This window comes from Engystomops pustulosus, chromosome 5 (genome assembly GCF_040894005.1).
Source record: "Engystomops pustulosus chromosome 5, aEngPut4.maternal, whole genome shotgun sequence".
NCBI lineage: Eukaryota > Metazoa > Chordata > Amphibia > Anura > Leptodactylidae > Engystomops > Engystomops pustulosus.
In genome coordinates this window covers 109,741,439-109,769,122 of record NC_092415.1, presented here as the reverse complement: position 1 = coordinate 109,769,122, position 27,684 = coordinate 109,741,439, and the positions used below count along the sequence as shown (strand labels likewise).

Genomic DNA, 27,684 nt, shown 5'->3' with positions numbered 1-27,684 from the left:
ATCACAGCATGGATACAAAGAAAAAGCGCAAGCACAGTGCATTACTTGCACACAAAACAAAGCAGATTCTCAAAAGTGTTTGTACATTTTTCTATTTTATGTAGTAAATCTGCACAATACACATGATCTCAGACCAAGAACCTTCTTCATCTAAAGATATTGGTCACACAAATATAGATGGACTGTAGAATATACCACCTAATGAAGACAAAACCTGGAAAGTTCTTAAACCATGTACGGCAAGTCAGCCAGTGGAAAACATGTTTATTTTATTTTTCTAACCAAGTTTGCCCTTAAGAAGCAATTACACTACTTCTCACATACACTGTCAGAATCCATGTATAAATTTGCAGTTGCAGTAGACAGACTTCAATGACACTATATAATCATTATAAATAGGTTCTGGTTTCCCTGCTGCTAGCACTAGACAAGGCTCCCACTGTAGAACCATAAGAAACCATCAGTGAAATTCTGCTTCATATAGCTTCCAAACACCCTTCTTGTGTGTCTATACATCCCATCCCCACTCTTTCTTTCTGTATTGAAATATTTAAGCTAAATTTCCATTAAAAGTGGCAGTTTAAATTTTTGGTTTCTCATAGAAATAAAAAATGTACTTGTACATTCTTCTCAGATTATTTCCTAGATTCACGAGTGACCAACTCTTGGTGCTTATGCTTATGGTGGTGCTAGGGCTGCAGCCTCTTCACGGTGCCACTGGGTTGCAGGCTACTATTTAGTTGCAAGACATTTCCCAAATATCATAAGCATAAGGTGCCAGTCTATCTTCTGACTGTCCTTTGTGGGGTCATATTGAACATGCACCAGTCAATTGCTAAGTGAAAAGCAATTTAACCGGTTAAGGACCGGGCCCTTTCCTGTTTTTTCATGTCCATTTTTCACTCCCCACCTTCAAAAATCTATAACTTTTTTATTTTTACACGTAAAGAGCTGTGTGATGGCTTGTTTTCTGCGTAACAAATTGCACTTCATAATGATGGTATTAAATATTTCATGCCATGTACTCGGAAGCGGGAAAAAAATTCCAAATGCAATGAAAATGGTGAAAAAACGCATTTGCGCCATTTTCTTGTGGGCTTGGATATTACGTCTTTCATTGAGCGCCCCAAATGACATGTCTACTTTATTCTTTGGGTCGGTACGATTAAGGGGATACCAAATTTGTATAGGTTTTATAATGTTTTCATACATTTACAAAAATTAAAACCTCCTGTACAAAAAAATTTTTTTTGATTTTGCCAACTTCTGGCGCTAATAACTTTTTTATACTTTGGTGTACGGAGCTGTGCATGGTGTCATTTTTTGCGAAATTTGATAATATTTTCAGTGATATCATTTTTAGGACTGTACGACCTTTTGATCACTTTTTATAGATTTTTTTAGGTTTTTCAAAATGGCAAAAAAGTGCCATTTTCGACTTTGGGCACTATTTTCCGTTACGGGGTTAAACGCATTGAAAAACCGTTATCATATTTTGATAGATCGGGCATTTTCGGACGCGTCGATACCTGATGTGTTTATGATTTTTACTGTTTATTTATATTTATGTCAGTTCTAGGGAAAGGGGGGTGATTTGAAATTTTAGGTTTTTTTATTATAATTTTTTTTTTTTAACTTTTTTTTATTTTTATTTATACTATTTTTCAGACTCCCTAGGGTACTTTAACCCTAGGTTGTCAGATCGATCCTATCATATACTGCCATACTACAGTATGGCAGTATATGGGGATTTTCTTCCTCATTCATTACAATGTGCTATCAGCACATTGTAATGAAGGGGTTAAAACGAAATAGCCTCGGGTCTTCGGAAGACCCGAGGCTACCATGGAGACGGATCGCCGCCCCCCGATGACGTCACGGGGAGCGGCGATCCCAGGTAAGAAGGCGGCGCCCATTCGCCGCTATCTGTTTGAGGCTGCCGGCAGCTTTGCCGGCAGCCCACGCTGTAAAAACACCCGCGATCGGTGCTAGCAGGGTGTTACCGGTAAGCCTTTGCTGCAATATGCAGCAAAGACTTACCGGCTATGGAGAGGGCTCAGCCCGTGAGCCCTCTCCATGCAGCGCGACGCGACCGCCGCCGTGAATACACGGCGGGCGGTCGCGAACCGGTTAAACAGTACAAAGTGCATCATTTTCATCTACTATTGCTGCATTTTTACTTTGTGTAGTGAAAAAGGATGTGCATAAACCAGTTTTTCATTAGTATTTTCTCTTGGCAGAAATAGTTGGTGCATCTCTTTTAGGATTGGAATTTTTTTTCCATAGTAGAGCAACACTTCTAAAAGAAATTTTATTCTATTGCTACACTCATTGGCCACTTTATTAGGTACACCTGTCCAACTGCTCGTTAACACTTAATTTCTAATCAGCCAATCACATGGCGGCAACTCAGTGCATTTAGGCATGTAGACATGGTCAAGACAATCTCCTGCAGTTCAAACCGAGCATCAGTATGGGGAAGAAAGGTGCTTTGAGTGCCTTTGAACGTGGCATGGTTGTTGGTGCCAGAAGGGCTGGTCTGAGTATTTCAGAAACTGCTGTTCTACTGGGATTTTCACGCACAACCATCTCTAGGGTTTACAGAGAATGGTCCGAAAAAGAAAAAACATCCAGTGAGCGGCAGTTCTGTTGGCGGAAATGGCTTGTTGATGCCAGAGGAGAATGGGCAGACTGGTTCGAGCTGATAGAAAGGCAACAGTGACTCAAAGAGCCACCTGTTACAACCAAGGTAGGCAGAAGAGCATCTCTGAACGCACAGTACGTCGAACTTTGAGGCAGATGGGCTACAGCAGCAGAAGACCACACCGGGTGATACTCCTTTCAGCTAAGAACAGGAAACTGAGGCTACAATTTGCACAAGCTCATCGAAATTGGACAGTAGAAGATTGGAAAAACGTTGCCTGGTCTGATGAGTCTCGATTTCTGCTGTGACATTCGGACGGTAGGGTCAGAATTTGGGGTCAACAACATGAAAGCATGGATCCATCCTGCCTTGTATCAACGGTTCAGGCTGGTGGTGGTGGTGTCAAGGTGTGGGGAATATTTTCTTGGCACTCTTTGGGCCCCTTGGTACCAATTGAGCATCGTTGCAACGCCACAGCCTACCTGAGTATTGTTGCTGACCATGTCCATCCCTTTATGACCACAATGTACCCAACATCTGATGGCTACTTTCAGCAGGATAATGCGCCATGTCATAAAGCTGGAATCATCTCAGACTGGTTTCTTGAACATGACAATGAGTTCACTGTACTCAAATGGCCTCCACAGTCACCAGATCTCAATCCAATAGAGCAGTGATGGCGAACCTTTTAGAGACCGAGTGCCCAAACTACAACCAAGACCCACTTATTTATCGCAAAGTGCCAGCACAGAAATTTTATTTGTGATTTATACTCCCTGCTCTGTCACTTTCATTGATACCAGCACCCTGAGGACTCTAATTAAGCAGAAAATAGAAGAAAGTTGGATGGTCATTGTAGCTTCCCTCCAGGGTCCCATAAACAGGAAGAATTGTCAGGGCCGGAGCAGGAGCTACAATGATAATCCAGATCTGTCCACACCTTCCCACTCCTCCAGTAGTCCCAGGTAGCGCTGTCACTTTATAATAGCTCTGTGCACAGCACAGGGCTGTCTGGGACTGCAGGAAGATACCTGGAGTCATCTCTGGTGATGGCCTGAGTGCCCACAGAAAGGGCTCCGAGTGCCACCTCTGGCACCAGTGCCATAGGTTCGCCACCACTGCAATAGAGCATCTTTGGGATGTGGTGGAATAGGAGATTCGCATCATGGATGTGCAGCCGACAAATCTGCGGCAACTGTGTGATGCCATCATGTCAATATGGACCAAAATCTCTGAGGAATGCTTCCAGCACCTTGTTGAATCTATGCCACGAAGAATTGAGGCAGTTCTGAAGGCAAAAGGGGGTCCAACCCGTTACTAGCATGGTGTACCTAATAAAGTGGCCGGTGAGTGTATACTCATAATAGAGACAAGACAGACTTTCTTATTGGAGCCAAATCAGGAGAGACTTTACTATGAACCCCTCACAGAAACACATAGTGCACGCTGTTCTCGGATGCCAGAATAGAAAAGGGGAATTTACGCTAAAAGACCATCACTGACTGTGAATGGCAAATTTTTAGGATTTTGGATGATATATGATTTTACAGAAAATTGTGGGTTTAGATTTATGCAAATGAAGTTTGGAAGCATCCATTCTGGTGCACACATTTTCTTCTTTCTACACATTATTACTGCAAAATATGTAATCCTTGTTCAAAAGGTACCTATTGCTTGTTTCTGGGAGGTATAGAAAGAAAAGAACTAGCACCAATATGGATGGTTCTTTTCCTGGTGCAGAAAGAAACTAATTTGCATAAAGATAAAAACTGAATATTCTTTAAAAACAACAAAATCACTGGGAAACCCATGAATACAGGTCTAGACAGCTTGTGAAATGCTCTACACAATGTAATATGTATTTGTGAGCGAGCTGGGAGACACCCCGTAAGAACCAGACTAGAAGGCACGCAGTTCAATGCTATTTGAGAAGTTTTGGCACACTCAATGTTGGCAGGCTTGGCACTATTATGTCTTTAAATATTGGGGTGTAGTTTAGACCTTGCTGCCTCTGACTCTGATTTTGTTCAACAGTTTCTATTATTGTCTGTTTCATTTCCCTGCTGGCATCTCCTCTCATTGCGAGCAGAGCAGCAATGTGATCATCTCTGGAAGACAGAAAAAGAGGAAAATGTCATCAGCTAGAATTCAAAGAAAATAAATAACATCACAGGAGGGCAAAGAACAGAAAGTTACCTCAGATCGGGATATCTAGTCACCAAGGTGGAAACTTCCAGATATAGAAGGGAAGGGTCTGTAAGCTTTATAACCTCAGCAATATCAATAATTGTATCACAAAGTCCATCTGTCTCTTCACTAAAACCCTAGAAAAGAAGATTGGGGATTCAGTAACGGTTGTAGTGATATTTTAATCAACATAATGCAACCATCTATAGAGCATATACTCGCATCAGAACCCTACATACTTTATGAATATTTACAACGAGCTGTCTGTCACATACACTTACAGATGTAAGACACTTAAACAGAAACTTAAACTGCTCCGCTTCCCTAATCATGCGTTCTGCGCCCTCCTTGCGTTCGTCAGCATTTCTGAAGCAAATTCGTCTTTGCATTATTGCTTTAATATATTCGGTCACTACTTTCCTGTGTGCTTTAATGGTCATTTTCTATTAAAAAAAAAAAAATAATAATAATTATATATCATCATCAGATTTCACAAAGGTCTCCAACTGGATGGAGGGTCTAATGGTTGGAATACATACCTGCTTGTAATGTGTTTTAATTCTTGCAAAGTCACTAAAATAGTCTTCTATGGTGACACAAATAGTGTCTACAGAATTAGAGCCGCCAGCAAGCCATTTCCTTGTCATCAGGTCATTTAAATGTGGCTAAAAAAATTAGAATAAACTTTAGCAAATTAGTGTGAATTGATGGTGAGCAAAGTGATCGCTGTCTATAGTAAGAGAATGGTCAAGCATTCTAGACAGTGGAGGTCACTGTTTGATATGCGCTGCGAACTATGATGGCACTATGTAAATATTATTTCATAATTAAAGCTCACATGTTTTACTAAGTTGGCAAGATAAATAGATTATTCTACTAGCAAGTAATCAATTTGGACTAATCAGATCAATTCTGTCTGTTCTGGAACCAGTTGCTTTATAAATAGTTCAAAATGGGTTTTTCAGTTAACATAATGCGGCAAAATAAAAAGGAAAACAAATATATCTAAACATCCCTGTATCAGACCACAAAAGTCCTGGCTGCTGCAACTCCCCTTCTGCTGTTGTAGTGCGATGAGTTGTTTGGGAGCATATCTAGCTGCAGCCTCATATATGAACGTGGCACATCATTGACTGACCTCAGTGACATATCATTTGATACCATTGAGGCCAGTGACTGGCTGCAGCAGTGAGCTAAGCTTGAATGGCATATCACATCCTCTCACAAGAGGACAGTAGATTGGGACCTGCAGAAGCAGACACTGAGCATAATACCACATTAATGCAGCATTTAACTTTAGATTTACAGGCCCTCAGGCCATGGACCCTCAAATCCCCAAAGAATGAAAACAAACACACTGTAAATGGATCCTCACCTCTAAATCCATAAATACTTCATCAAGAAGACTCCTGCATCCATCACTGGCTATGGTGTCCAATATGGAGTCCATATTTGTGGAGCCAGATACCATAAAATCCTCTTCACTTCTTAAATATTTTCTTTTAAGGCTCACAATTGACTCTCTACAAGACAAAACATGCAGGCCGATTTACAACACACAGAATTGATGGTTTCTGTCTGACGTGCAGTGCAACTTTTCAAACTCAAGGTAAACACTAACATGAAGAAAAAGGAGGTACTTTACCAAACTCTTATATGCAAAGGTCATAATTAAAAAAATAAAAAATAAATCTTTGCTACCAACATTGATTCATAGTGATCAGGTAGGTTTTATCTTCTTCTACAAGCCCCAGACAATATCCGCAAGAACCTTAACATTATACATGCAGCAAACCATGCTCGTACCCCTTGCTTATGCCCTCACTAGATACAAAAAAGGCGTTTGATACCGTGTCGTGGCCATACTTATTTAAAGTCCTGGAACACTATAGATTTCCACCTGCCTTTATATCCACCCTTAAACTTCTCTATTTTCACCCAGATGCCCATCTCAAGCTCCCTACGATGCGGCCCACACCTATTCATATTGCCAGAGGTACAAGCCAGGGCTGTCCCCTATTCCCAGCCCTATTTGCTCTCTGGCTATGGAAACTCTAGCCGCAGCCATACAGGCAAAACCCGATATACAGGGCTTTAAAACCACACACGATACTTACAAAGTAAGTCTTTCTAGTAGCCCTCACACATCCCTCCCAAACTTAATGCAACTCCTTGCCAGCTTCAACTCAGTATCAGGACTTTGAAAGAATTTACTAGTGCTTCTTGAGTCCTAGCTGGGATATGTACATGGATTTGTCCATATTCACTCAACCACACTACATCACATATCTTGGGGTGCGCCTAACGGACCACAGGTCCACATTTTTCCACTGGAACTACACACCACTATTACAACAATTCCAAACTATGATCGTAGCCCACTGTCTCCTGGTTAGGCCGTATTCATACAATAAAAATGGTGACCCTACCACGGTTTTTATATTTTTTCCGATCCTTACCCATTTTAATCCCTGTAAAACATTCAAGTTTATCCACTCCCATATCACCAAAGCCTTGCACTATGTACCGTATTCAAAATAAAAGCCTGGGAGGTATGTCACTTCCCAATTTCACCCTTTACTATAAAGTAGTAAGCTTTACTATAGGGCAGCCCAGTTGTCCCACTTCCTTTGGATGTTCCACCTTGAAAAAAAACCACACACCATGGTACTTCTTGTAAACCCTATTCTAGTCTACATACCTCACCTGACCATCTCCTATTTGGAAGAGACAGAAGGACCAAAGGAGCATTCACCTTGCTACTCCAACTTCTTTTGTTGTGGGGAAGAGTTCGCTACCACTACTATGCTATCGGGTTTTTGCAAGTATATTCACCTTTGGAATAACCCAGCACTTTCCAAATTTTTCCTACTGCCTAATTGGGATAGATGAAGAGCCAGGGGGATGTGTTATATATAGGGGGATGTCTGTTTTGATGGAGTCCTCCACTCATTTCAGCAGTTAAAGGATTCCTATGACTTGCCAAATTCCTTACACCTGCCATATCTTCAACTCCGCCTTGCTATAAACACACAGTTTCCTGTTCCCCTTATCCTCCTGCAGACCACGAGAAGGGCCCTCATTTCCCAATTGACTCCACCAAGCATATCTAACTACTAGTAGAGTGAGAACATTTTGGACAAAGGTCCGGGAAGCCAGGACAAAACTTACTGAGACTTCAGGAACCTTCTTCCATCTATTATGGTCCTGCCCTTTGGTTAGAGGGTTCTGGGAACAGGTTTGTACATTTCTGTTCGATAAAATGGGAGTGGCTGTCCCCAACGACCAAAAGCTCTGTCTCCTTCTGGTAGACCCTGAATTGTTCCAATCCACTGCAGAACGAGCTTTTATTACCGAAACTCTGTATTATATAGAGATTCTGGATGGCTGCACCCCCCCCCCCCCTCTCCCAGTGACTGGATCAACACAGTGATCAAAACACCTTCCCGCTCAAAAAGTGGTCATTTATTCATAGGAAGAAGGATAGGAGGTTCCATGCCATATGGGACAAATGGCTTGGCTCACCCTTTGCTGCGTTTTCCCAAATTCCATCCTAGACACACTGGGGCATACGCAGTGTCCGACTGAGCCCTGGAACGCTCCCCAATTTGTGTCGCATGGTGGCTAGCGCAGCTGCGCCACATAAGGGTCACGTGCGACACAGTTGTGGCGAGGACACATCTTCAACTACTCTCTTCCTTTAGGTATTTGAGTGACTCAGGTGGGTCTCTGGGCCAAGCAACTCTTAAGGGTTGTCCTCCAGACAGGGCTGCTTACCAGGATGTGGCAAGGGCAGGTCGGAGAGCCTATCCTGCTGCAACGAATGCCATCTGAAAAAATAATCAATCCTCTAGTTTAATGGATCGAAAGAAAATCTGCATCAGCCAGTGGAAGAGCGGTAGCCCTAGAAAGGCACATCACTTGGTGATCAACAACTGGAGGCATGCACCACATGGAGACAGAGTCTTCTGCAAAGTAAAATTATCTTCTCATGCTTAGTGGATGGGGTATGACTGTCGGGGCGTTTCCACTCCTTGACCAACATGGCATCAAAGACCTGATCACTGCCACAAAAGGAAAAACCACGGAAGCCAGAGTTACTGGCTTCATCTTTAAGTTTTGATGTATCCTTGAAAGCCTGGACCTTGTCCTTTTAGTTTACGCTATTTTCTTGTAGGATCTTTTTTTACAGCTTTCTTTGTGCGTTCCAAATGACAACTCCCCTTTATTCTTTGGATCTGTACTATCACAGGAATAACACATTTTTTGGTTTTATAATGTTTTAGTAGATTTAAAAAATGTTAATCTTTTGTACAAAATCCAAAGTGCTATTTTGCCAAATTCTGAAGCCAATAACTTTTTCATTCTTCGGACCCATGTATGGTGTCATTTTTTGAGGCACTTGCTTGCGTTTTCATTTAAGTCAATTTGGTTTGATAATTTTATATTCAAAGTTTTATGGATGGAAAAATGGTGAAAAAGTGGCGATTTGGACATTTGGGCGCTATTTCCTGTTACAATGTTCACGGTCTAGAATAACAGCTTTTATATTTTGATATACCGTATATACTGGCTGGGCAGCGCTGTATACTACTACTGGGGGGCAGGCTGGGCAGCGCTGTATACTACTACTGGGGGGCAGGCTGGGCAGCGCTGTATACTACTACTGGGGGGCAGGCTGGGCAGCGCTGTATACTACTACTGGGGGGCAGGCTGGGCAGCGCTGTATACTACTACTACTGGGGGGCAGGCTGGGCAGCGCTGTATACTACTACTACTGGGGGGCAGGCTGGGCAGCGCTGTATACTACTACTACTGGGGGGCAGGCTGGGCAGCGCTGTATACTACTACTACTGGGGGGCAGGCTGGGCAGCGCTGTATACTACTACTACTGGGGGGCAGGCTGGGCAGCGCTGTATACTACTACTACTGGGGGGCAGGCTGGGCAGCGCTGTATACTACTACTACTGGGGGGCAGGCTGGGCAGCGCTGTATACTACTACTACTGGGGGGCAGGCTGGGCAGCGCTGTATACTACTACTACTGGGGGGCAGGCTGGGCAGCGCTGTATACTACTACTGGGGGGCAGGCTGGGCAGCGCTGTATACTACTACTGGGGGGCAGGCTGGGCAGCGCTGTATACTACTACTGGGGGGGCAGGCTATATACTATAGGGGGCTGGCTATATACTGGGGGGGGGGGGGGTTGTGACCAATCCATTTCCCACCCTCGGCTTATACTCGAGTCAATAGGTTTTCTCCGTTTTTGGTGGTAAAATTAGGGGTCTCGGCTTATACTCTGGTCGGCTTATACTCGAGTATATACGGTAACAAGCATTTTGGGACATGGCAATATCAAACGTATTTACGATTTCTAATGATTAATTAATAGGGACAGGGGGTGTTTTAAACTTTTCCTTTTTTTTTTTACTATTATTTCAGGCCCCTAGGGTACTTTACTCTCAGGGGGGTTCTGATCGCTCATTAAGTGTGCTGCAATACTTCTGAATTGCAGTATTTTGTAGATTTTCTGATGGCAGGCTATTAGAGATCAGTATACATGACAGGCCTACAAGTCTCTAGGAGAGTGTAGTCCGTCATGGCAACCAATTGTCACCTGATCGGGAATACAAGATGTCCGCTCAGAGCCAACCACAGCTGCTATAGGAAGTTGTCACTTATGTTATACATCTGGCATATGTGGAGAGAGCTCGGCCCGTGCGATCTTTACATACAACTTCTGCAGCACCACAATGTTATAGTACGTTGTGGTGCGCAAAAGGAGTTAATCATCAGACACAGTAATCAATCTGGCGCAGCAGGAAACTGTCTAGTTCTACTCTGCACTGGTCTAACACAGACACATTAATACATGTCCCCCAATGCCGCATGCATCAAGTGGGAAAAAACTTACTTAAATGTCTGGCAATTGTTAATGACAGCGATCATATACTGGACATAGCATGCTGGAAGCTGCCGGTTACGCAAGTGATCTTCTTTATAGAGCTGCGCTTCCTCACTGTACCTGTAAAGAGAGACAGGATCTTATGAACATTTAAAAAGAAATCACTACTTAGTAAATTGATCCTTAAAATTTATTTAAAAAAAAAAAAAATATCAGCATATACACAAGGTAAAACGAATGCAACCTTTTGTTTTCGCACTTGGCAATAAATGGTGTATATTAGGCAGTGAGGATATATCAGGTTTGGTTTTTATGGGGCTGCGGTAACTACACTCACAGTGGTCAATGATTAAATAATTAAATATATTCAAAATGGGGCAAACATTGCTCACTATGGGTGATTGATGATCTGGAAGCTGGTAATAGTCAAAAGTTTGTCCGAAACCAGCTCCTGAATTACCCCACAAGCATAACCAGCATTGTTAGGTTACCTTATATACTCCATGCATCGGGGAAATGGCCATTGTTGTTAGCAGACCCACCCTCTTATTTCTATGCCGAACATTACTACACAAGGATTGACATCTCTAATTATTCTAATCTCTATTTAAAATGGGGGATTTTAGAGCCAATAGCCTTCCTTCAAAGATTAAATTTAGGGAAAAATATTTTTTTGTGTATCACAGTTCCCATGGTCCCTGTGACCGCAATGATAGCAGTGATTATCGTTTTTACAGTCACCTGGGAAATCCTTTTCTCACCAAGTTCGTTGGGAAACACAAAGACCATAGGTATAGCAGCTTTCACTAGAAAACGTGCGTGCTTCTAATATACAATGGTTAGAACCAACCAGGGGCAGGTTTTTTAACTGAAATATTGACAATACAAGAGTAATAAATTTATGCAATTCTATACAAGACAAATGGTTATGGACTTTTGGAAAGCAAAGTATGAATCCAAATGTGCAAAATGCCCATTTTAGCTGTGATTAGTATGGAGGCATTCCTACATCCTGGCACACTCTGTCTGGGGTGGAGTTTGTGGAAAAACAAAATTTGTATTAGGAACTAGGTCGCTGGCGAAATGTACATGTATGCACATCTCACTAAAATTTCCGAAAACATGGAGGTTATCACAAAAAGGTCAGTTCATGACTGAACATGTTTGTTGATCTTGTATCCCATCATATTCATCTTTATTCCCCCAAAATATCATTTTATTAAAATGATATACATATATGAAAAGGACATCAGTTATTGACATCACACCTTGGCAAGTCAGACACATGCTGTTATGTCATCAGTATGCAGCAACATCATGAAAACCGTGATCTCATACTGTGGTGTGATGGAGTGAGTAAATACGCTGGGTAAAGGATGGAGCAAACATTGACCTTGTTTGTCATATACTGTTATTCTAGAAAGGAAAAAAAAAAAAAAAAAAAAAAGGAAAAAGTGGCACTACCTTTTACCCTTTTCCTCCTTAAAGCATGACAGGTACTTATTCAGACATCACAGCACTGGATTGCCTGTGGTGCAACAATCCCACAGCACAACCAGTATTCATGAAAATAGAAGGAACACGGGCAGCACTCACATTTTCTCATTGTCTGTATCTCTGATGTCGCCACAAGAATAAAGATTTTTTTGGTTCAGAAGAAGATGTGAGCGCTGGCTGTGTTCCTTCTATTTATAGGACTTGTTTGTTCCCCTAAAGGGAACCAGTGTATGCCATTACAGTCTTGTAATCTACATTATGTCATTGTGAACGAGGTTATCCGAAACAACCAAGTGCAGTGTTGAAGAGAAAGTTGGGGGATATGCAGTGGCATCACAAAAAGCCAGCCCTAAAAAATGTCTCATATTAAAGGGGTTGGCTACTTTTCCTCATGTTTTTGGAAAGTGTGTAAGAGTCTGTGGGGCAGGATATTAGGTAATTTACCAATCTAGTAAAAGTTCTGCTCAGCTTTCATGATATGTAAAGTGAAGCCTCCTGTCTGTTACCTCATCAGCCAGACATTCCTGTCCATAAAATGTAGACGGAGGGTCATATGATATTCATGAATACAATGATAAGGTCCTAGCAGGGCTATCAGAGTTCACATGACCCTCCCTCAGCAGCCATTTTATTGTCAGGAATGCCTGGATAATGAGGTAAAAGAACAGAACTATTAATAGATGTATAGTGGTACATTGCCCGATATCCCCACACTTACACATACATTACTAAAACATGAGGTAAAGCAGCCATCCTCTTTACAATGCAGGGTGCATCCTAGGGACATGTGCTGGAGGTGCATGATAGACTGTCACCGATGTGCTGACAATACAGCCAATGAGAGGCTAACACATCCACTTTCAGACCTTTTAAGAAACTATTACTAGAAAAGGGCAACAGTTCTACAGTTATGCAAATTGATAAGTGCGGAAACATGCACCAGTTAATACCTGTTGAGGAATGCATTCATCTGCTGTAGGCATAGGTGTAAAACCTTCTTCTTCAGCTCTTCACTAATCTGAGCAGCCACTTGTAAATTTTGCTCAAACATCTAAAGAAAACAAGCATCTGTTACTTGCGGGGGGGGAAAAAAGAAGAAACAGGTGGACCACCACATGAATTGCTAAAATTTCATGATGTGCTATACTGGCTTCTAACTGATAATGCCATTGCCACAGCATGCAGTTAACATAAGCATTAAAAAGTAAGAAGATCCCCTTCAGAATGCATAGAAGCATAACCAAATATCCTAACTAATCTTATCCTTACACACATTTAAATACAAACAGTGGCATCCAACATGGGACGCTATCTACACGTTCTCGCTGTCGTTCTGGCGTCCCATGTTGGAGGTCACAGGAGAAACGCAGGAGTGTTGTTCTGAATAGCGGTATGTTTCTATTGGAGGATTCAGGAATTTGTGCTGGAGGAGTGTGAACTACTCTATTTTGTGAGTGACATTTTGGAAGAAGGAGGACACAAGGGAGCAAGAGAATCGGGAGCTCTGGTCAGAACTTATTTTCGAAGATGTACAACATGATAGGATAGAACAGGCTGGCTCCATGATGGCCAGTTCGGCGTTAAAAATCTGGTGAACTTTAGTGAAAGTCCATCCGAGGAGACCATTGTACTGGTACCTCCTACCAATTCTGCCGTCTGCATCAAATCTGACCGCTCACCCAACCAGGAGAAATATCCCATCTAATACCACACCCCTAGATGGGCACATGAGTTCAAACGCTGAGCGTGTCCCCGCCTTGACCAGTTCCTGCGGTGCATTCTTATGACCCGGCACTATAACTTATAATAGGGCACAGTTCACGGTACTGCTTTTGTGAGAGCGGGAGTCAAATACGAGGATAGTAGGGACAGTACATTGTTTCCCGATTAAACAAGGTTATTCCATGGATACCTGGTCTCCCATGTGAAGGTACTGTACTGTGCTCTATTTTCCAAGACAGCCCAGCATACGGACGGATTGGACACCTGCTGTTAAGACGTAACATTTCTTTGCTATGCAAGGTGTTTATCCAAGTGATTCACTGCTTCAATGTATATATGGCCGGTCTACACTCTGGGCATGTCTTGTCTGTGTGACTAGGAACCAGGACACACAAATGTTGATGCTTCTTGTGTGACTAGGGACCAGAAACATGCAGATATTGACACGACAACAACTGAGGTTGTGCTTTCTTCTGGGAGCATAGTGTGTGCCTTGTGTACAAATTTTAAACATATTAAAGGTTATTGTTTTTAGGGTTTTATACCCCCTTAATAATGTATACTACAGAGTTAACTTTTAATCAACTGCACTGTTCACTTCTGAAATAAAAAATATATATATATATATATATCTTCTATGGTTTATATCCGCTTTAGAGCAAAGTGATCATAATTTACCTGGAAAACGATAGCTGGCAGGGTGGTTTGGTAGTACCCATCTTGATCAGCTTCAGGTTCTGTGACTTTATCCCAGTCTTTTTTATCAGTCTCTAAGGCTTTTCTCAGCCACGCAATGATATTTGACTGACAGGGTGGAAACAAAAGCTATAGTTATAACCTCAAAATGAATGATGAAGAAAAGGAAATTAGTAGAGAGGTCTGTATAAAAAGGCACAAATAAAGTATATAGGGTTTATCTTTGGTACATGTTACATTACCTTATTTTCTCTATATCATACTACAGTAACTACAAAGCAGCAAGCCTGTATCTGGACCTAATTTCCAGATGTCTTTCAAAGGCAAATTGCAGATTTATTATGCAATATAAATAATGCGATATCCCTATTGATGGAAATAAAGTAAACCCTTTTCTTTTGCATTTATTTTGTTAAGGACTAATCAATCCTTGGTTGAGCACCCACCTTCCAGTACTGGTGCAGCTGACTACTTTATGAGATTTTAATAAAAAGGCACATCTCTGATGACTATAGGGTCTTATGACTATAAATCTGTCCTTAAAAGGGTCAATACACTCTGCCACTTTGTTTTTTCTGTCACCTTCAGAGACAATGAAGGAGATATATACTAAGCAAAATGTGCAAGAATTCTAACTAACTCCATACATTAACGGTTTTAAGCACACTTGCATTTGTGTTAAAAAAAGTTGTTGCAAAAAGAAATTGCAGCATAGTTAATAGCGAGCATGGTATAAATTGCAAATTTGTGCAAGTTTCTGTCATAAACTAAAGCAACTTGTAGGAGATGTAAAGTTACATCAGATAGTCTGCTCCATGAGATTTATCACAGCCCCTTATCTGAAATGATAAACCTGCTGCGGTATGAGACTGTTTAGTGCAGGGTTGCACAACCTACTGCCTGAAGAGTCACAAGTTTCTGCCCATTTCTGGCAGCGCTAATTGGTACAGGACACCATGCTGATTGGTGCGGTGAGCATGCAAGACAAGTCCTCACTACTTCTGAGATTTCCTGCACTGCCCCGGCTTATTGCTCGGGCTGTAAATGTCACCATTCGGACAAAGGGCAGTGCAACAACCGAGCAGTGAACACATGTCAACTGTTCTGTAATCACCACTCGGCTCCTCTCATGCTCCTAGTTACTGAACTGCCCTGGGTGTTTACGCCAGCACATACATCTAGGGCAAAGCATCAGGAAGACCAGCCTAGACTGGGGGTGGACCGGTCCCCCGTATTATACATCTGCTAGTGTGTGTCTTTTGGGGAGGAGGGGGATCTCCTGTATTATTGTCTGGTTTGAGCGCAGTATTTTTTTAATCTGCTCTTGGGTCTGCATTAGTTATTGTACAAATGCAGTATTTGGTTTCTGGTGTGGCATTTGTGCTGTACTGTGATTTTTGGCGCATCTGGTGTAGCCCCTTGAACTTGAGTGGTATTATGATGCTCCCCTTGGACCGATCAAGATTGTGCACTCCAATATAGTGCATTTGCCCCAATGTTTAGGCACTTTGTGGTGCTAAATGACATCTTACTTGGAGAGTTGCCATGTACTTATGGAGAAGCTGATCCACAACATCTTGAGAAAGTAGTGGCTTCATGGTCCTTATGTCAACTTCTGGGATGAGATCTGCATTACCCATCATTTCTGAACTAAGACAGAGAAAATAATAATCTTCATTCTTTATGCAAGTATAAAAAAACAAAAACTAAAACTAAATCAAAAAGTACAATTAGAGCCTTACATCTAAATACATGGTTAAGTAGACAGTAGTTCCATGACATCCAAACATTGCACAGTACATTCAACCAAATATTGAACCATTCAATTTTTGGCTTTTATGGTACTACAATAAGGCTGTGTTCACACAGTGTTACCATCAAGTTTACTTAAAGCACTGTTAATGTGGTGTAAATATGTTAATGTACTGTAAACATATTAGAAATGCATTGTAAGTGCAATTCTATGTAATGAAATACGTCATTAAGTGCAATCTGATGCTGGATCGGACTTGCTGTTTGGAGAAATCCTCACTCTGGACGGTGGGTTTACTAATAGACTGACACATGATAATTCTCAAGGGAATTTCTGTAAAACAATCACCTCTTTTGCATCAGGATTAAGACAGCAGATAACACCTTTATACTGATTTCACACCTTGCTCAAACCTGGGGCATGTTTGGAAAACCTCCATAGACCTTAATGAGTCAGCTCCAGAATATTGCTGCCTTAAATAACATTTTAAAAAATATACAATCATAAAATGACAGATTTAAAAATAGTAATACCTCCCAATCTTTGGGTTAGAGAAAGAGGGATAAAAGCCCTTCCCTTTTTCCGAAACCACACCCATTGCCCCACCCTTTAATGTAGTGTAATATTGACCTTAAAGGAAACCTACCACGTGAAATTCAACTTGTAAGCTTCAAATACCGAGCACCAGGGTGAGCTGGAGCCGGAGCATATTTTTGTTATTCTCCTAAACTGCTGTATTGCAGTTTAAACACTTTAGTAATCTTTATATGTGAAGCCGGTTCGCCGCACCGTGGTACGCGTTCCATAAATAGGAAGTGCTAGAGAGCAGGTGACGTCACACGTGCACGGTGCAGCGAACCGGCTTCACCTATAAAGATTACTAAAGTGTTTAAACCGCAATACAGCGGTTTAGGAGAATAACGAAAATATGCTCCGGCAACAGCTCGCCCTGAGCTGGTGCTCGGTATTTGAAGCTTACAAGTTGAATTTCATGTGGTAGGTTTCCTTTAAAGCCTTTGCTTTGCAGCATATTTTTTACTTATTTTTCTTTCCCAAACTTGAAAAGATTCAGAACATTTTTCCCTGTACAGAGCTGTATGAGGGCTTATTTTCTGAATAACAAATTTTACTTATCAATAACCTTATTTATTATTCCATGCCGTGTACAGTGAAGCAGAAAAAAATTCAAATGTGGTGAAATTGGCAAAAAAAAATAATGCATTTACATTACTTTCTTGTGGGCTCAGTTTTTAGGACTTTCACTGTGCGTTCCACACGATATGTCTACTTTGGTTTGGTACGATCACAGTGATACCAAATATACAGTTTAAAAAATAAAAACAAAATAAGTACAAAAAAAACCCCTTTTTCTTACTTTGGTTTATGGAGCAGTGTAAAACTTCATTTTTTGCGAGATGACCAGAATTTTTATTGCTACCATTTTGAGGACTGTGCAACCTTTAGATCACTTTTTATGACATTTTTTCGTTATGTAAAGTGGTGTAAAAGTGGGTTTACGGACATTTTGGTATTTTCCGTTATGGGGTTCACCGCCAGGAATAACAGGTTTCTATACTTTGATAGATCAAGTGTTTTTCGGGATTTGGTGATACCTAACATGTTTGTAATTTTTACTGTTTATTTAAGTTCAGTTCAAGTGAAATGAAAAGTCTGAATTCCCTGAATAACATACAATGGAAGGAGTGTTTCAATATTCGAGATGAATGAATTGTGAATCTCCCGACGATAATACCACTTCAAGCCTCCTGTAAGAGTGAGACTATATCAGCACCCCTCCCCTTCATATTGGCCACCAGGCATGGTGGGGCAGGGTAATTATTTGCAGTTCTTGTGGCTTCTATTTGTAATTTTATGGCATATTAGTCACAAGTCAGACACTAGCTGCCCCTAGTGAGTCATCACTTCAGCTGTGAACACACAGTGGGGAATAGAGCGTTGTCATATTAAGTACATGACAGTATAATAAACAAGCTTGAGCCTTTCACCTTACCTGTGATAGGTGTTCAAAACCCAAGTCAGGAGGCTGACAATCTCATTGGCTTCAAGTTCTTCTGATGCCAACTCCTGGATCCGAGAAGACAAAGCTTGGTGATACAATTCTAACATCTTATTGAATATATTGTAAGTAGGTGGAAAACATTGCACCATAAGGTTTTTCACTACTACGAGATCGTCCAGCACATATCGGCGGATTATTTCCAAATGGCGGACCAACCACATTTTATCTGACTCTCTTGTTTCAGCCTGACTGCCCTCAATTCTGGTTCCGATTGTTTTTTCAAGAACCAGAAACATCTTTTCCTTCCACTTCTTGGGTCTTCCTGGCGGGATAAAACCAGTCTGTTTCTTCCTGTCCATCATACGGCGATCTATTTTCTCCTCTCGCTCTATAATACGCACAACTGAGACAAGCAAGGTGGGATCTTTGCGAACAGTTGTTATAGACCTCTGTATGACCATCCACAACTGTTTAGCCAGCTCATCAGAGAGATGCTGAACCTCCCCAAAATAATTCTGAATTAGGTTCATGTCATGGGTGTTTTTGCTATCCATCCGGTACTGCTCATACATCAGGTCATCACGAGAACATTCTAGGTCCATCAGTTTGCGATGTGCTTCCAAAAGTTCCCCTTGTTCAATGAGATCTTGTGTTTCTTTTACAATTTCTGGCACTGAAAAATAACACAATACAGCTTAGTTTTAGTCAGAAGGAAATACTATCACGTATTGTTTTTGGTAAAGTTATTATATTACAGAACAAAATTATACCAACCCTGGTATTCACAAGTTATAATTCTGATTTACCTATGGAATAACTGTGCAAGAAGGGTCCAAAGTACATGTGATCCATTCGACCGAAATTGCTAATATAAGGTTTATTTTTGCCGTTAACCGACTGGCCAAACCCTGGCCCCAGTTACATGCTGTTCATTCATATTTTACTGCCACAGATTGAGATTGGCTCAGTTTTCAAGTGCAGAATAAATGTGATTTCAATATTAAATACTGAGACCAAAGGGAGATTCTTTCAAGAGGTGGGAATGTTGTTTTTTTATTATTTTACTTACTAGATGCAACCAGCCTCTCCATAGGTTTTCCGATTTAAATCACTGGTCAGACCACACATGGAATATTGTGTACAGTTTTGGGTACCAGTGGATAAAAAGGACATAGTAGAACTGGAACGGGTGCAGAGGAGAGCAACCAAGATTATTAGGGGAATGGGGGCACTAGAATACAATGACACATGTCAAAATTTAGGATTACTCAGTTTAGAAAAAAGATGGACAGTACAAGGATCTCTCCAAAGCTCTTTTTTAAAACTAGGCCTGTGCCAGGACAAGGGGTCATCCTCTACACCTAAAGGTGTAGATTCTACACCGTACAGGCGATTTTACCATCACCATAGACAAAGGTTCTTTACTGTAAGAGTAGTGAGACTATGGAACTCTCTGCCGCAGGAGGTTGTTATGGCTTATTCTATGTACGTGTTCAAGAGAGGCCTGGATGCCTTTCTGGAGAGAAAAAATATCACGGGTTATGGGGATAAAACATTTATTTAATTCTTAAAAGTTCAACTTGATTGACGTCTTTTTCCAGACGTATATACCATGATACTATGGGCTTAGTGGTTGTCTATGAGAGGATTTTATGCATATAATATAAGCATATTACATGACAAAAAAAATAAAGGGTTCATTCAGACAGGCGTGTCCACTGCTCATCAAATAATGTGGACGTGATGTCTGTGTTCAGACCATATTGTTTCCGTTTTTTTCACATATGCAAAAAAAGCTTATGGGTTTCTAATCTACTTCTTACCCTGCCCAGTTGGTTGCCTAGCAACATGTGAAGAAATAACACTGCATACAGATGACATGCATGTGCTGCACATTTTTTTTGTGGATCCATATGGATGTACAAAATAACGCATACTGCAATTTTTTTCTCACTTTCTGCACGTCCATGAAAATAAATGGACATGTGAACAGACCCAAAGGAAACAGCGGGTCCGTTTACCATCCACAAAAAAAGTATAGCAGGCGGACATCAAAAGCCCCTGTCTACATGAGCCCTAAATTGTACTATTTAGTATACTATTTTATATTAACATTGCTAGGATAACCTTTACAACACATATACCACACTGTCATACAACACTAAAGCTTCTCCTGGCAAATCACTGGCTGACCGTTACTGATCACATGTCTTTCAATGGAAAGGCTTATGTGATCAGACTGAGCCTGATAATACTTTTTTCTTTTCTTGAAAGTATCGTATTGTTATTGAGTATCGCATCACACTCAATATTCTGGTATCGGTGCAACCCTAAATGAGAAGCAAATGTATTGTAATTGAATATAGTGGTTGGAAATTCATCTATAAAACTGTACATTAATATTTAGCAATTAGTTTACCAGAGAAAATGTTCTTGAGGTTCTCAACTGCTGCAGCAAGTTGACTGTGCTGGACAACAGCATCCTTTACATCCTTCAGGCTTTCAATGGTATTTATACTCTGTCTCCAGTCTTTGCTGAGGGTTCCCAAAGATTGCTGGATGTCTTTGACATCATTCAGTGCATTGTGAAGCTGGTTCAACCCTGTTCTCACGCCATCAAGTTGTGATTGGATTGCGGCCTGTAAATAATAATATAATGACAGATCATTACCTACATCTTAAGAGTGTTCCTGGAGCTGGAAAAGTAGGACTGAAAAAAGAAGCCTCTGGTTTTATGTCCCAAATTGCCCTGTTACAATACCTACCTAGAGATCATTCTGATAACATACACTGCACGCACTGCCATCATTGCATCAATGCACAGGCGCCGAGAGCTCCAGACCAAGGTAAGTTTGGGGGTTTATTTTTTTGCAGGCACAGAATGGAATATTGGATTATTTGGGACAATAAAACTGTATTCCATTAGGAACTGTGGGTGGTTTAGTCACAAATCTCATTTATAGGTTCCTTTTAAGGCACAAACATGTCTGCTTAAAGAAGGGTTAATGTGTTAAACTGTAGTTTTCTGCTTGTGGCATGCAGCCTGAAAAGAATTGGGCTCATAATTTGCAATGTCACGCTACAAACTGGCCCAGAATTTATGGTGTTATGATCCGCATAAATATAGTGATTTGCAGCATCAAATCTAACTGATGCAAGGTGGACTAATAGGACAGATTGGGCAAGTGCTTACTTTCAGTCGGGCCTCTACAGATGCTTTTTTCCGAGCCTCTCTTCTCCGATACTGCTCCACTTTATCCAGCTGATCTGGTCTTTGTAGCATTCCAGCCACTCGCTGCACTGCAGTGGCAACCGCCTCTCTGTCCGGCTCCTCCATACTGGAATACATGGCAAAGAAGAAATGGAAAAAAAAAAATAAACATCTCAAATAATCCTGCTGCCCTACTAAAATGATTAATAATGCCATAAATGACTCCACCTGCTTTAAACATTTGTTGCTAATGCATTTACACACAGAGAAGTGCCTGATGACCCCCAAAATACTCTCCTCCAAATAGGTGGCAGATATGCAGTACATATATAGCCAGCTTGACCCCTACCCAGGGAGGAAACCTTCTGTCCACTGGAAGCAAACAGTGAAGCTTTCTATAGAATGACAGCAAGCAGAGATCTAGAAGACTATGTGGAAGTATATTGGAAGATTATAAAAGCAATAACAATTTACTGAAATGGGAATACCCTCATAAATAAAGTAGTGGCATTATTCAGAACGCTGACAAACGCATAGAATAGGCTATTGCCATTCGTGGGGACAGGTTTGCGTTAAGCCCTCATAATGTGCACAATCCACACGATCAGCCAGGGTTACACTGCAGGGCGCTGATATGTATACAATAATGTGTGTGATCCAGGAACAGGCCTGAGGATAAGAGGCACAATCCTCATAGGGTTACACTGCAGAGCCTACAGATACCACCGAGCAGCAGGAAGGAATGACACACCTGCTTTTCCCCACTGGACCTCAAAAGCATCATAATGGCCCCATACTACATGGTGCCTCTGTGACTGTGCTAATGGAGGGGACAGGGGAAACGCACACAACCGCTGAGTGCACCAGAGTACAACAAACACAGCATACCCGGAATCACCGCAGCTCAGTCTTGTAACGGCCACTACCGGAAGTTGACGGCTAGACTCTAGAATCGAGTAACCAGAAGCAGTTATGATGTCACGTGTCAAGTGTCACTATAGATCATGTGACAGAGGTTATAAAGGCGGGGTTTCCCGGTCTTCTCCGTAAGCTGCGTGTAGTATGTTGAAGAGCTGCAGTGTTATAAGAGAGCTGTGTCTGCAGGGTTCTACATATGTGGCTGCAATGTGTCACATGAAGGAGCCTGCTGTACATGTATGGGGTCACGTATGGACCATAAAGGTTCTGCAGATTGTCTTGTGGGTGGGGGCATCTGTGCTATTTGTATGTGTGGCGCAGGCTGTATGTTTGTTGGGGGAAGTCTGTCGCATTTGGGGGTCTATGTTTATGGGCCGTAGTCTGTCACATTGTTGGGTCTATGCATTATTTATTGATAGGACTATGTTTATGGGGTGTAGTCTGTCACATGGGGGTTCTATGGAGTATGCCTGTGGGGGTCACATGTGGAGAAGTTGCGGATCCATGGTAGACCCTTCCACCTTTTCCTAAATGAAAAGAGACCTAAGCTTTCTTTTGGACAGTAGTACCCCCCCCCCCCCTGTTTCCACCTTGTATAATGCTGTCTTGTGGGGCCCATATATAAAATACCCCATTATGTGACCCACCAGCATATATTACCCTCCTTCATTTTAGGCCCAACTTATATTACCTCATTTTCTGTAGTCACCCCCCCCCCCTCCTCCTCCTAATGCCCCTTTTTCTATAGCCTCCAACACAGCTAACTTGCATTTATAATCCCTGAGCATTGCACCTCCTGAACCTGGACCTCTCCTTCCCCCGCATTGTGCTCTCCCCCACCCGCGCTTCTTCCACAGCAGAGAAGATCATGGCAATGTGGATCTCAAACAAAAATAGGCTCAAAAAGGTTATGACTGGTGAAGTGTCACAGACATGATGTCACTGCAGCAGACAATTTGCAGGCAGAGGCCTGGAGCAGGAGGACATTAAGTATAGCCTCCCATTGTTACCATAGGCAGATCATCCTTGATAACCTATTTGTCCCATTGTGGCACATTTAAAAACCTTATAAACACATTTGGTTTCTATGTGTCTCAAAAAGCCTGTTCTTTCAAAATATAACAAAAAGTATTGCATACAGTAAACTTTATGATGGTTATGGGTGCCAGATTATGCCCAAAGACTTTTTACAGCAAAAGCTGTAAAAATTAAGACAAAGAGATGGAACGTGTGTGTCAATTCCACTTTGTAATGCATATATGACATAGTATGAAAGCCACCCCCCTCCACCATGCCGGATGTTTGAGGAGGCTATTTTTAATGCTTGGAACAGACTGTTAAACATAGTCCTCCTTACCCACTCTACTAGTGAGAAGAGACTAGATTAATTTAATTCTGGGAACTACATTCTAATCGCCTTTGCACTGAACAGACTAGAATATGGACCTATTTCTATTGCCTGGAAAAGACTTTTACCCATTCTACCTTTTATCCACTCTATTCTAGCCAATATGACACAGATGAGATTATATTACTGACTCCAGAAGTAGGACCTACTTCTGGTAACTCCATTCTTCTTGTCTCTGCACTGAACAGGTTACCTATAATGCTGGGACTAAACAGACTAGAAGTAAGCACTCAAATAATTGCTTCCTTCTCTTCCTTTTATGCACTCCATTCTAGCCAATACCTGTGAGAATAGACTCGTTTATTGACATCAGGAGAGGAGTAGAACTTACTGGTAACTCCAGTCTAGTTGCCTCTGCACTGAACGCACTAAAATATGGACATACAGCATTAGGCAGTCATATTCACTGAAATCAAAAGCTATTTCAATCCAAAACAAATCCTAACAGGGCAAGTTACATGTTAACATAAGTAACATGTTAACTCTGCTACAATCTGGACATGAAAGGCATATAAACAAAGCCCATTTGAATTTGGCACAACTGTTTGTTTTTGCCAATTTAAACACATATAGAATAATTTTACAGTATGTGGTACAGAATAGTAAATGGTGTCCCAGGGAATTATAATTTATCCAGAAGACTAGTCCTCATTTAAAAAAAAAAAGAAAACACAAAAAACCTGAAGGGGTAAAATTCTCCATATACAGTACATAATTATCTTCTTTATCTTTATTGGTCTTTCTAATACCCATAGCGAATTGAATCCCCTTTGTTTCTCACTGTGCTGCCTACCTGTTTTACACTTGCTACTAATACTGTTTTGGTATCGTTCTCAATTGGGCTGTACAATATGAACCTTTTTCATGGAGTTTCTCTTATGATGTAGTCAGGACATTTGAATATATGAAATACGCATCTTATTAAAAAAATGAGGTGCTTTTAAAAGCAAAATGTAAATGGGGTTTCTTGAGACGGGTGGAATGAAAGTGAAACGCTACACCTGCCTGACCTCCTTTTCATTTAGTTTTTCTTATTATTGCTATATGGAACAAATGTGTAACTGAAATATGAAATAAGGTGTAGGTACATATTTTAAATGTTAATTTAGAAGGGGACAGAAGAGGGTTTTCAGGGCTTTTTATGCCAACTTAACAATAATTTTACATTTACTCACAGTGTAAGTAAAGAGAAGATAGAATTTTAGATCTAGAAATAAGAGTGGTGGGTGAAGATCTAGAGTGTAATAAATTCTACAAATGTATTATATTGAAAAAAAAGTAATATATTGTAAAAATAGTTATATATTGAGCACAAATTGGTTATAGAACACTACTTTTAGCCAATATAGACGGTTGAGGAGGAATTATACCAATATAGAACAATTTGAAGTTGAATCCGCAGCATTGAAAGGAAAATTCAAGAAAAAGAAATCTATATCCTTCAATCCTCTTAGGAAAAGGCTAGAAATTTGGAAATAAATTTTTTGATGTATAATGAACAATATAAAGCAGTTAAAAGAATTATAGGTAAATATTGGAATTTTAGAAAGGAAGATAAAATTATTGGTAAAGAATAGAGATGAGCGAGCATACTTGTCCGAGCTTGATGCTTGTTCGTGTATTAGCGTTCTCGAAACGTCTCGTTGCTCGGACGAGTATTTCGCCTGCTCGAGATCGAGCTTTTACTTAAGGAAACACAGTGAAGAACACAGTGAAAACAGTGAACACAGGATCATTTAAGTGAAGAACACACTGAAGAACACATTGCAGATGTTTCCGTACATCTGCTAACTTATCAGAAGACATTAGTGCCGAACGGTGTTCTTCACAATAGCATGTGAAGAACAATATGTGTGAAGAACACATTGCAGATGTTTAACATGGGTCATTCTCCTTTTTGAAGTTTCACAAATATTCTATTGAATAAAAAAACAAACAGGACTGACTTCCTTATTTCTCAATAAAATGACATTATTGCAGAGCCTTGGTCCCCTTGAAAAATGCTCGAGTCTCCCGTTGACTTCAAAGGGGTTCATTATTCGATACGAGCACTCTAGCATCGGGGAAAGTTTAGTGCTCGCTCATCTCTAGTAAAGAACAATCCCCTATAATTTACACCAGGGCACTGAATTTAAATAATAAAATTGTTCCTACAGACAAGACTCAGCCTTCACATTTAATTTAATCTGTCATATTCATACATATTTTTAATTAAATGTTATTAGAAAAAAATTACCTGTGTGAAGACAAATTATCACAAATGTAGCCATATGGTCCCTTAGAAACAAGACTGTGGCAGGACTAATCTACGCCATATATTTGTTATTGTTACATCCTGACCCAAAGACTCTTCCAACTCATCCGTATATGGCAAAATGGGAGGAAATAGTAGGGGCCCCAATTCCACAGGAGACCTGGCAACGAATATGGCAATATGCGGCCCAGACTTCCTTGTGTACAACATACAAGGAAAATCAATACAAATTGTTGCTTCACTGGTATCACACCCCTGCCTTCTTGCTTCAAATATTTCCTAATGTATCAGACAGATGTTGGAGATGTGGGCTAGAAAGGGGATCCTTGCAACACATCTTCTGGACTTGCATTCTTATACAACCGTTCTGGGAGAATGTAAGGAAACTAGTTAAGGAGATCATTAATATAGATATCCCATTGAATCCGCTGTTTTATCTGCTAAACATCACTGATTTCCCCATGGCTAAAGCTACTAAGAAACTTTGTTTACACATTCTTACGGCCGCTCGATGCTTGATTGCACAACACTGGAAAAGGCGAACCCCCCCAACCCACACTCAGTTGTTAACCAGGGTGAGAGAAGTCCGGAGTATGGAGACAATGACGGCCTCCATGAATAACCAAATGGATCTTTTTCATAAAGTATGGTGTTCATGGGACATGTACTGGGCAACGATCTCATAAGACAATTACCTAGGTACCGATATAATTGCACTTTGTCTGGATCTGGGCAGTTAGAGTTACTCCCCTCCCCGCCCGCCCTCCCCTCCCTGATATGTCTGTCTCGTGTTTAGGTAGTCTTGCGTTTTAATATAATTATATGATTAAGGTGGATGATGATGTAAAATGTCATGTTTAGAGTGGAACAGACTTAATTGTTTGTACTCCTCTCTTCTCCTCTTCCTTATTATAACTTTGTTGTTTGATACAAATGTTTGTAACAAGTTTATTGTAATCACTAATTCTTAAGTTCTATGACCGGAATTCCGGTAAAAATTGTACATCTTGCGTAAAGTTCTTTACCTTACTTGTATGAAAAACACAAATAAAAAATACAGTTAAACAAAAAAAAAAAGAAACAAGACTGTGTCCTTGGATACGGCCACCTCTGCTGGAGTGATTGCGCATAGAAACAAAAAGTTTTTATATATGAAATGTCTGGGAGTTACTGCATGTCCCACAGCCGTCCTGTAGTAATGATCGCAGAATCCAGCAGGTCAGGCAGGGCTTAACAGCGCATGTCTAGCCATTGCTGCCAGAGTGCAGGGTGGTCATATCCGAGAAAGCTAAGGGACAACATGGCTACATTTATGAGAAATTATCTTCACACAGGAATTTTTTTTTAAATAACATCCCATTGAAGAAATTTTTACATTTGACAAATGAATTAAATTAAATGTTAATGCCCAGATGGGAATACCAGTTTAAAGAAAAATTAACTTGTTACTCTATAGGAGTAATCTAAATT

The 27,684-nt window shown here is 40.9% G+C and overlaps 1 protein-coding gene across 2 annotated transcripts; it reads right to left on the bottom strand.

The window, feature by feature from the left end:
• Positions 1-4,558: 4,558 nt before the first annotated feature.
• Positions 4,559-22,643, bottom strand: EXOC3 (exocyst complex component 3). Of its 2 annotated transcripts, none has more exons than XM_072152901.1 (13): positions 22,523-22,643; positions 21,617-21,761; positions 20,843-21,062; positions 18,415-19,096; positions 16,183-16,300; positions 14,633-14,758; positions 13,183-13,283; positions 10,745-10,855; positions 6,207-6,354; positions 5,371-5,496; positions 5,113-5,274; positions 4,841-4,968; positions 4,559-4,752 (listed from the first exon to the last, which is right to left on the bottom strand). In XM_072152901.1, the coding sequence occupies exons 2-13, from the start codon at positions 21,758-21,760 to the stop codon at positions 4,566-4,568; spliced, it is 2,253 nt and encodes a 750-aa protein (XP_072009002.1). In that variant the 5' UTR covers position 21,761; positions 22,523-22,643; the 3' UTR covers positions 4,559-4,565. The 2 variants fall into 2 exon arrangements, with proteins under 2 accessions (XP_072009002.1, XP_072009003.1); XM_072152902.1 differs by lacking the exon at positions 22,523-22,643 and adding an exon at positions 22,386-22,512.
• Between the last annotated feature and the right edge of the window lie 5,041 nt (positions 22,644-27,684).

What these genes read in the sequence shown, in the direction of transcription:
- EXOC3 (XM_072152901.1), bottom strand. Translation starts at nt 21,760, where the DNA reads ATGGAGGAGCCGGACAGAGAGGCGGTTGCCACTGCAGTGCAGCGAGTG. An exon ending in CTGTAGAGGCCCGACTGAAA is followed by an intron (nt 21,063 to 21,616) that starts GTAAGCACTTGC and finishes TATTATTTACAG; the next exon opens with GCCGCAATCCAATCACAACT. An exon ending in AACAATTGCCAGACATTTAA is followed by an intron (nt 6,355 to 10,744) that starts GTAAGTTTTTTC and finishes TTTGTCTTGTAG; the next exon opens with AGAGTCAATTGTGAGCCTTA.